Source organism: Dipodomys spectabilis, unplaced genomic scaffold, assembly GCF_019054845.1.
Source record: "Dipodomys spectabilis isolate Male_0828 unplaced genomic scaffold, ASM1905484v1 ptg000411l, whole genome shotgun sequence".
In the NCBI taxonomy this organism is placed as follows: domain Eukaryota; kingdom Metazoa; phylum Chordata; class Mammalia; order Rodentia; family Heteromyidae; genus Dipodomys; species Dipodomys spectabilis.
The window spans coordinates 497,249-507,837 of record NW_024871088.1 but is presented as its reverse complement, the minus strand read 5'-3'; the positions used below and the strand labels follow the sequence as shown (position 1 = coordinate 507,837).

The window sequence follows — 10,589 nt, the reverse complement described above, 5'->3', positions numbered from 1 at the left end:
CCCACCCACCCCTCCCCAGAGGCGAGTCCAGTGAAGGGGAGGAGGCGGAGGAGGAACGGGAGGTGGAGTCTGGATAAAGGGAGCCCCACCCCCATCCTCGCCTAACGGCTAGGCTCCGCCCACTCCCGGGCCGTGGAAGCGAGGAATGACCGCGCACATTTGAGAAGCGGTCCTCTCTTTTCCCGCCAAGGCTCCGCCTCACCTCGCCCCGCCCCAGCGTGTGGGGAGGAGCGGGAGTCCTCACTTGCCACGAGGCGTAGCTTCCTCTCAAGGCTCTAGCAACAGGCCCTCAGGTAGGGGGCGGGGCGGGAAGTTGCCGAGGGCGTAGCCTCTGGGGTTTAGGGAGGACTTGTGGGCGGGGCACTGCGCGATGCAGCGCGGCAGGCGCTTCCGGTTTCCGGCCGTTGGGTAAGGGGCGGGACTAGGGCTGAGGGGAGAGAATTTGGTCGTTGCAGCGGGCGTGCGCAGCGGCTGTGAGAAAGTCGGTGAGCGGGCTCTGTGCGGGTTTGGGCTTCTGGGCAGTCGAGGCTCTCTCATCCCCTCGACGGAGAAGGCAGGCAGGCAGGCAGGCAGGCAGGCAGGCAAGCAGCCAAGCAGCGCGGACAGGCTAGAGGTTCTGGGGAATGTCGGGGCTCGGTCGACCTGAGGGAAATTGGGGCGGTGGCGTTTGGAGCCAAGCTTTCCGACGTGAGGGAAACTGAGGCGGCGGCGGGGGAAGCCGGGCCCTCTGAGCGCCGGGGCCGGCTCTCTTTTGGCTGGAGCGGTGGGGTGTAAGATTTGGGGACGGTGTGCTCGGCTGCGGCCGCCGGAGGCTCATACCTCTTGGTTCCTCGTGGGCGTCTTTCGGGCTCGGTGGCGTTGGGGTTCACCATGGCTTCTGAGCAGACTTGCTTGTTCTAGAACTTTCTTTGGAGGAGGCCTTGCGGGACTCGGTCGAGACCTGCTTTTGCTCTTGGTCCCCCAACTCCTACCCGCTAGGGTCACTCCCGTGGGCCTTTTCTGAGGAATTGCATAACCTCCAGCCCCGGGGGCGGCACAGGAGCGATTGAAGACCTTTTTTAGCGCAGAAAACGGGAGACGGGAGCTGCGGGGTGACTTCTCAGTGCTTGGGCTGGGCCTACTGGTCGCTGAGGGGGCGGGGCGCGGCGCGGCGCGGCGCAGCCTGGCCTGGCCTGGCCTGGTGTGATGTGAGGAGCCGAGAGAGTGTGCAGCGCAGAGGAGCGTGGGGAGAGGGCGGCGGCCCTTCACCGAAACCCTGCGGGCTTGGCAGAGGCAGGCATTGACACTCTATCCCAGAGCACTGCTTGCCCAGGAAGAGAGTCGAAAGGAAGCTAAAAACTAATCTCTGTTTATATAATATTCTGTTAAGAAAAACACCTTCGAACTGCACTCCCATGGGCTGAGATCTGAGGACCACAGTTTAAAGCCAGCCCAGGCAAGAAAGTGTGAGACTCAACACTTAGGGACAGTACCCAAACCCCGAGTTCAAGCTCAGGAACTGGTGCGTACTCACACACACACACAGACACAAAAAAACACTTTCTTATACACATCTGAAGGAGTCTAATGGACTCCCCTAGTGAAAGCAGTCTTCAACAAAGATGTATGGACTTGTTCACATACGTGCTGGGGGTTATCAAGTAACTGGTTCAGTAAAACAAGTTTGTTAGCCTTCAGCACCATTGGCCAATAGTCCTACCAGCATTTTAAAGGCTCCCAAGCTGGGGGGATCCAGGGTTCACAGTGGCTGCCCAGCTCTCATGGCTCCTATTTCTTCTGTTCCTTGCCAGGAAACAAGCTCATATCTCCCTGTTGGAAACCTGCTGGTGACAGAATGAGTCTGCAGTGGACTGCGGTTGCCACCTTCCTCTATGCAGAGGTCTTTGCCGTGTTGCTTCTCTGCATTCCTTTCATTTCTCCAAAAAGGTATGGCCTGTTGAGCAAGCAGGAAAGCAATCTAGGATGGTGTGTATGTATGTCCCAGTCGTATAGAACAGAATTGATGGACCCTGACATTGAGGCCAGATGGAAACAAGTAGAACTTGTCTGGGATAGAGGATTTGCAGGAGTTTATAAGTAAATAAATAAATAAATTTTGCCAATCCTTCACATAGTTTTGTTTGGTCACATATTGCTGAGTTATTATCTTCTACTGCTTACCTTCTGTTCTTAGCAAAGAGACAATCTAGCTGGAAGTTCTAGGTGCCCCTCTCCTCTGCCTACCGTTTGGCTCCAGGGCTGTGAGGGATCCAGAACATTTGCATCACAGGCTTACATTGTTTCAGATGCTCTGCTGGCATTTCGTAGTAGTTTCATGGGCGTTATTCAGCCTATGATGAAGCCATATTTCCTTTTAATAAAGAGAATCAGTTATAAATTCACTGTACATGAAGCATAAAAATCTTACTTCTATTTTTAAATTAGCATGTCATAAATAAGACTATGTCATCACATGTAGGATACTAAAGAATATTCTTTGTTTTTTTGTTTTTTTGGGTCCGGTCATGGGGCCTGAACTCTGGTCCTGGGCCTGTCCCTCAGCTCTTCAGCTCAAGGCTAGCGCTCTACCACTTGAGCCACAGCGCCACTTCCAGCTTTTTTCTTTTTGCTTATGTGGTGCTGAGGAATTGAACCCAGGGCCTCTGGCATGCAAGGCATGCGCTCTACCACTGAACCACCTTCCCAGCCCCCTAAAGAATATTCTTGTCAAAAACCAAATCTGAAAATGTTTTAGAGGGAATGCAGCAACAGAGGGCTCCATGGAGTTGTAATCTGGGAAACTTTTAGGATAGACTGCTTCACACAAAGTATATTCAGAAAGGAAATACGAGGGAGAAGGTAGGGGAGCTAAGAATCAGATAGATTTAGGGCACTTACCAATTAAGTGTTAAATCAGAACCCCTCAAGTCCCAATTCTAACAAACTTAAAAAAAAGTGACTATGGGCTTTCTCAAAAAAGGGTAATTAGACTGGGCTTTCTGGCTCAGTCTCTTGACAGTGAAGGTAGCTTACTAATCTTAACAATATGTAAATCTCTTTTTTTGTTGGTTGTGGGGCTTGAACTCAGAGCTTCAGTGTGGTCCTTGAACATTTTATTTTTGTCTGTCCTGCGGCTTGAACTCAGGGCCTGGGCGCTGTCCCTGAACTTCTTTTTGCTCTAGGCTAACACTCTACCACCTGAGCCACCGCACCTCTTCCAGCCTTTTCTGGGAATCTAACCCAGGGCTTCATGCATGCTAGGCAAGGACTTTACCACTAAGCCACATTCCCAGCCCTCCCTGAGCATTTTTACTCGATACTTCTGAAGGATGTTCATTAGAGGCACATCCTGAATATTTATAGATGTAAAGTATGGTGTCCTTTTTATAATAATCCAAGATAGTGGAGGTATAGACAAACCATTTTTGTCATGTAGAAAGATTAAGAAATACTGGATATAGGAGCTGAGAATGTGGCTTAGTGGTAGAGTGCTTGTCTAGCATGCATGCCCTGGGTTGTATTTTAAACAGAAAAAGCCAGAAGTGGTGCTATGGCTCAAGTGGTAGAGTGCTAGCCTAGAGCAAAAAGAAGTTCAGGGACAGCGCCCAGGCCCTGAGTTCAAGCCCAGGACTGGCAACCCCTTCCCCCCCACCGAAATACTGGATATATTTGGCAAACAGTCTGAATATTGTAAGGGGAGTAAAATGAAAAGTAAGTTTCCCTCACTAGAAACAGCCAGTGTTTTAAGACTTGATCTCTAGATGTTTCTGTACACGAATGAGCATCTTTTTATTAAGCACTCTTTTGGAACATAAGTGGAGAATATAAGCAGCTGAGGTTGACTTTGTACAGGCCCTTTGGCCACTGGAGAAGAGTGCCACTATGGCTTTCTATTCTGCTTAGGGCCTAGATCCTAGGTGTGCTTAATTTTTCTTCAGCCACCATGATTTTATCTTTTCACAGATGGCAGAAGATTTTCAAGTCCCGCCTTGTGGAGTTAGTAGTGACCTATGGCAACACCTTCTTTGTGGTTCTCATCGTCATCCTTGTGCTGCTGGTTATTGGTGAGAATTTGGGATTGGTGTGGCTACCTGACTTAGGCCTTATGTTGTGGCTTCTGTTATAAATTCTGTGCCACTTTGGATATATAGAGAACAGCTTTGGATTCTCAAGAGATAGACCAGCCAAGCGCAGGTAGCTCAAGCCTGTAATCCTAGCTACTCAGGAAGCTGTGATCTGAGGATTGCAGTTCAAAGCCAGCCTGGGAAGGAAAGTCTGTGAGAGTCTTATCTCCAATTAAACACCAGAAAACTGGAAGTGGCATTGGCTCAAGTGGTAGAGCACTCCCCTTGAGCTGAAGAGCTCAGGGACAGTGTCCAGACCCAGAGTTCAAGCCCCACTACTGACAAAAAAAGAGAGACCAGTTAAATGCCCTGGTTATTTTTCTTGGAGAAGAGGCTCTATTCATCCATGAAGGATATGCTGCTGACTGCTTAGTAGGGCTTTCACTTTAGAGGCACCTCATATTAATAGATATGGGCTTATACCAAGTGGCCTTTATTCATCCTTAATTGTGACCACTTAATATTTCTGAGCCATTGTAGAATTGAATTTAAGAGCAGCTGACTGGTTCATGACCCTGGTGCAAATAGTGTTGTTCACCAGTCATGCACATGGTAGTGTAGTTTCTTCTCTTGCAGTCTTGAAACAGGGCTACTCTCTTTTCTTTTTTTCTGTTCCTCTTAAAAAGAAGCAAGGGCTGGGAAGGTGGCTCAGTGATAGAGCACTTGCCTTGCATGCATGAGGCCCTGGGTTCGATTCCTCAGCACCACATAAGCAAAAAGCCGGAAGTGGCGCTGTGGCTCAAGTGGTAGAGCGTTAGCCTTGAGCTGAAGAGCTGAGGGACAGTGCCCAGGCCGAGTTCAGGCCCCACAACCGGACCCAAAAAAAAAAAAAAGAAGCAAATGAGCTGGACACTAGTGGCTCATGCCTATAATCCTAGCTACTCAGGAGACAGATCTGAGGATTATGGATAAAAGCCAGTCTGCAGAGACATCTCTGAGACTTTATTTTTTGCCATCCTTGGGCCTGAACTCAGGGCCTGGGCACTGTCCCTGAGTTTCTTTTGCTCAAGGCTAGCACTATACTACTTGAGCCATAACACCACTTCTGCCTTTTTCTGTTTATGTGGTACTGAGGAACTGAACTCAGGTCTTCATGCATGCTAGGCAAGTACTCTACCACTAAACCATATTCCCAGCCCCCTGAGACTCTTACCTTCAATAGACCACCAGAAAACTGGAAGTGGCACTGTGTCTCAAAGTGGGAGAGTACTATCCTTGAGCAAAGAACTCAAGGACTGGTGTAGGCCCTGACCAACCAAAAAAAATAAGTTGAGGTAGCTTAACCGGTAGAGCACCAGCCTTGTGCAAAAAAGGCTAAGAAGCATGAGGCCCTGAGTTCAAGCTCCATTAGTGGCATAAAAATACTGGGCATTGGTGGCTCACACACAACATACACACACACAGTGGGTATAATAAAGTAGGTAATGTAAGGTGATGTGACTGTTGGTGTCTTTGGCTCAGGTGGTCACATTTTTATCATATACTCTGCTGGGCGTGATTATGTTATCATATTTAACTTTTCTGGATTTTCTGCAGTATTTGTATTTGTACACTTTTTATTTTGGTAGTACTGGATTTGAACTCTACACCTTGCACTTGCCAGGCAGTTGCTTACTATTTGAACCATGGACTCATCCCTTTTTGCTTTTGTTTTTGTTTTTTGTTTCGTGCTGGTCCTGGACCTTGAACAGAAGACTTGGGCTCTGTCCTTGATCTTTTGGAGCCACAGCTCTACTTCTGGCTTTCTTTTTTGATGGTTAATTGGAGAGAGAGTCTCATGGACTTTTCTGCCTGGGCTGGCTTTGAACCTTGATCTGAGGATCTCATCCTCCTGAGTAGCATGAGCCACCGGCATCTAGCTGCTACTTTTTTTTAAAAAAATGAAGTCTCATGCCCAATCTTGCCTGATTGTGATCTTCCTATTCTTCCTATGGTATGACAGACACTGAAATGAACTTTTTTATTAGTTGAGGGGAAGGGATTAGTGTACAAAATTTTTATCCATAGAATCGTTAGTATTACAGGTATTAGTCACGATGCCTAGCTATGTTTGACCTTCTCTGTATGCCAGTAGTGGGGCTTAAACTCAGGTCCTGAGCACTATCATTTAGTTTTGTTTTTTTTTTTTTGATCGTAGGGCTTGAACTTTGGGTTTGGGCACTGTTACTCAGCTCTTCAGCTCAAGGCTGGCACTCTACCACTTAAGTCACCACTTGAGCCACAGTGCTACTTTTTTCTGTTTATGTGGTACTGAGGAATCGAACCTGCTACTTTTTTATGTTTATGTGGTACTGAGGAATCGAACCCAGGGCTTCATGTATGCTAAGCAAGCACTCTACCACTAAGCCACATTCCCAGCTCCCATCCCTTCGCTTTTTTTTGTGCCTGGTTTTTTTTTTTTTTTTTTTTGGGTCCGATCGTGGGGCCTGAACTCTGGGCCTGGGCACTGTCCCTCAGCTCTTCAGCTCAAGGCTAGTGCTCTACCACTTGAGTCACAGCGCCACTTCCGTTTTTTTTTTTTCTTTTTGCTTATGTGGTGCTGAGGAATCAAACCCAGGGCCTCAGGCATGAAAGGCAAGTGCTCTACCACTGAGCCAACTTCCCAGCCCTTTTTTTTGGTGCCTGTTCTGAGGTTTGAACTCAGGGCCTTAGGTGTTGTCCTTGAGCTTTGTGCTCAAGGCTAGTGCTCAACCTCTTGAGCCACAGTTTCACTTCAAGCTTCAAGCTTTTTGTGGTTAATTGGAGATAAGCGTTTCACCAACTTTTTTGCTCAGGCTGGCTTTGTACTGCGATCCCCAGATCTCAGCCTCTTGAGTAGCTAGGATTGCAAGCAAAACCATTGACACCTGACCTAACTTTTAAAAATTTTTCTGTTTGAGGGCTGGGAATGTGGTTATTGGTAGAGTGCTTGCCAAGCATGCAAGAAGCCCTGGGTTCGATTCCTTAGTACCACATATGGGGGAAAAGCTGGAAGTGGCACTGTGGCTCAAGTGGTAGAGTGCTAAGCTTAGGGACAATGCTCAGGCCCTGAGTTCAAGCCCCAGGACTGGCAAAAAAGAAACTTCTGTTTGAACTTTAAATGAGCCTGAATTTTTGTGTGTGTGCTGGTCTTGGAGGCTTGAACTCAAGGCCTGGGACTGTCACTGAACTTTTCTGCTCAAGACTAGTACTCTACTACAGCCACAGCTACTTCTGGCTTTTTGGTGGTTAATTGGGGAGATAAGAGTCTTTTAGATTTGTCTGCTCAAACTGTTTTGAACTGTGATCTTTAGATCTCAGCCTCCTAAGTACAGGCATGAGCCTCTGGCACCTGGCTATGAATTCATTTTTTAAAAATTCGGTCATAGGGCCTGAACTCTGGGCCTGGGCACTGTCCCTCAACTTGCCACAGTGCCACTTCTGGCTTTTTCTGCTTATGTGGTGCTGAGGAATTAAACCCAGGGCCTCATGCATGCAAGGCAAGCATTCTACCACTGAGCCACCTTCCTGATTCCTATGAATTCATTTTTTAATCAAATTTGTAAAGTTTAAGAGCAGAAACTTGACACCCAGGTAGCTCATGCCTCCTAAGCAGGCCTGTGAATGTTCTTCAAACAGGAACTCTGGCATATCAGTAGATTAGCTAGTGGCCTGACTTGAGAAGAAACAACAAGCTCAAATTGAAAATTTGAGAAATTGGGAAAGGGAAGTGGTTCTCATTGCCAGCAATATGTTAGCCTTGGTTAACATCTTGAAGTATAGAGTAAGCTTGTGGTCTGAGTAGAATAAGACCGGGATTAATGTATGAAAAGCTAAAGGGGAAGATCTGATGACTGAAGCTTTTTGATAGTCTCCTACTTCATGTAGAATTCTACAGGAAGTTGAATTTGAAGTTAGTGATGCACAACCATTTCATGCTACTTGTTTCACTTACCCAAGAGGCAGCTAACTGTCCTGGTCTCCTTTGATCTGCCATAGATGCTGTACGGGAGATTCGGAAGTATGATGATGTTACTGAAAAGGTGAACCTGCAGAACAATCCTGGGGCCATGGAACATTTCCACATGAAACTTTTTCGTGCCCAGAGAAATCTCTACATTGCTGGCTTTTCCTTGCTGCTGTCCTTGTGAGTAGGGAGGGGCTGGGGGTGTGTAGTAAGTCCTGTTTTAGTCCTGAATATGGAGCTATGTGTGCGTGGCTTCAACTCTTTCTCAGCCTTTGGCCAAGACCTAAAGGCCTTGTTTGTATTTGGGGAGCCACACAGTTGCCCTCTTGAGGCAGCATGGAGTGTAGGAGAAGACTGACCGAATCCCAGAAACCCCCATCTTAGCCACATTCATAAGGTAAATAATGTTAATATCCTATACTTTATTTTCCTGTAGATTGAAGTAAATGACAATGCCTATTAGTCCTTAGTGAGGAGTCCAGAGGACTAAGAGCCTTTGTGTATGAGTTGCTGATCTGAATAGAGTAGGAAAAACTGATAGAGATTGAGACTGTCCTGTCCCCAGGGACTTACCTGGTGTGGGCATGTTGTATTCCATGGTTGTTTTTTTGTTTTGTTTTTAAATCGAGAGCCTTGTTAGGGCCACAAGTAGCAAAGCCAGATTAGTACAGATTATTACAGTTTGGAGCCCTGTTTATTCTCTCCTGCCCTCACATGAGTTTTGATTTATGGGACTTGACAGAGAAGTAGACATAAGCTCAGACTAAGGATGAATGAAGGTATTAGGTATTATTATTGTGTAGTTTAGGGCTAAGAAGCCAAGTCTTAGTCCATTTGTGCTGTTATAACAAAATACCTAAGACTGGATAAGTTATAAACAATAGACATTTCTCTTCTGGATGTTAGTAAGTCAAAGGTAAAGATGTCAGCAAATTTGATATCTAATGAGGGCCGCTATAACATAATATGGCACCTTGTTGCTGCATCCTCTAGAGGAGAGGAACAGTATCTTCACACGAGAGAATGACATAAAAAACCTAACCTAGCTCCTTCTAGGTCTTTCATACAGCACTAATGTATTTTTTTTTTTTTTGTCGGTCGTGGGGCTTGAACTCTGGGCCTGGGCGCTGTCCCTCAGCTCTTCAGCTCAAGGCGAGCGCTCTACCACTTGAGCTACAGCGCCACTTCCGGTTTTCTGGTGGTTTATTGGAGATAAGAGTCTCATGGTCTCTCCTGCCCGGGCTGGCTTTGAACCGCGATTCTCAGATCTCAGCCTCCTGAGTAGCTAGGATTACAGGCGTGAGCCACCAGCGCCCGGCTAGGGGTATACTATTGCAATTGATTATGTTCTTGACCTTTTTTTTTCTAATCGTGGGGCTTGAACTCTGGGCCTTGGCTCTTCAGCTCAAGGCTAGCTCTGTAACCCTTGAGCCACAGCGCCACTTCTAGCACTAATGTATTTATGAGGACAAAGCCCTCAAGTCTTATACATTTCCCAAGAGGCTTTACCTCTTAATATCTACAATGGAGGTTAGATTTCAACATAAGGATTTTCAGGACTATTCAGATGATAGTACCAAATAAATGTGTGGATTCTCAGCCTGGAATTACAGATGGCAATTTTCTACCCAGCTTTATGCCTTTAAAGACTTAAGATTCAGTGTTGAAGGGATTATTGTTCTCTAATTACTTGGTATGTCCTGTTTTACTAATTAGAGTAACTACCTGTCCAGGTTTTAGCTTTTTAGGAAATAGACTTAGTCATTCAGGTGACCTTGGACAACGTGGGTTCAAGTTGGAAAAGGCAAAGCAAACATTTTTTTAGGAGGAGGTCACTCAGCTCTTTCAGTCTTTTTAGTATTTTAGTATGCTGAGTCATCACTTGTGTATATGTATGTGTGTTGACTGTGCACACACACTACTGAGGTTTGAATGTAGGGCTTAATACATTCTAGGCACAAGCTCTACTATTGAATTATACCCTCTGCACTAATATTTACTTATACATTGCAATATTTATGTATATATACAGACACATAAATTATTTTTGGTGTTGCAAGGGATTGAAATACAGTCCTAACACAAGCTTAATAAGCACTCAACACTGTTACATCCCCAGCCTCCACACCATCCATACACTGTTTATAAAAATTTTTGGGGGGGGGCTGGAGAGGTGGCTCAGTGGTAGAGCACTTGCCTTGCATGTCTGAGACCCTGGGTTCGATTCCTCAGCACCACATAAGCAAAACGGAAAAAAAAAGCCAGAAGTGGCACTGTGGCTCAAGTGGTAGAGCGCTAGCCTTGAGCTGAAGAGCTGAGGGACAGCGCCCAGGCCCAGAGTTCAGGCCCATCACGGACCCTACCACTGAGCCACCTTCCCAGCCCCACTGTTTATAAATATTGAGACAGAATATCACTAAATTTCTCAGCCTGGCCTCAGTTGTATCATCATCCTGCCTCAGCCATTGAAGTAGCTGTGATTATGGATAACGCACTACCATGCTTGGCTGAAGGTATATCTGGTGACAGACAATCTGAAAGCTTGGCATCCTAAAATTTAG

The 10,589-nt window shown here is 46.5% G+C and overlaps 1 protein-coding gene across 1 annotated transcript in view; it reads left to right on the top strand.

Annotated features, from left to right (window-relative positions):
* The first annotated feature begins 403 nt into the window (after positions 1–403).
* Positions 404–10,589, top strand: part of Bcap31 (B cell receptor associated protein 31) — a 35,034-nt gene continuing 24,848 nt past the window's right edge. The window contains exons 1-4 of the mRNA XM_042667540.1: positions 404–485; positions 1,791–1,926; positions 3,943–4,043; positions 8,061–8,208. Coding sequence (XP_042523474.1) covers positions 1,835–1,926; positions 3,943–4,043; positions 8,061–8,208 — 341 coding nt within the window. The 5' untranslated portion in view covers positions 404–485; positions 1,791–1,834. The remainder of the gene's footprint in view (positions 486–1,790; positions 1,927–3,942; positions 4,044–8,060; positions 8,209–10,589) is intronic.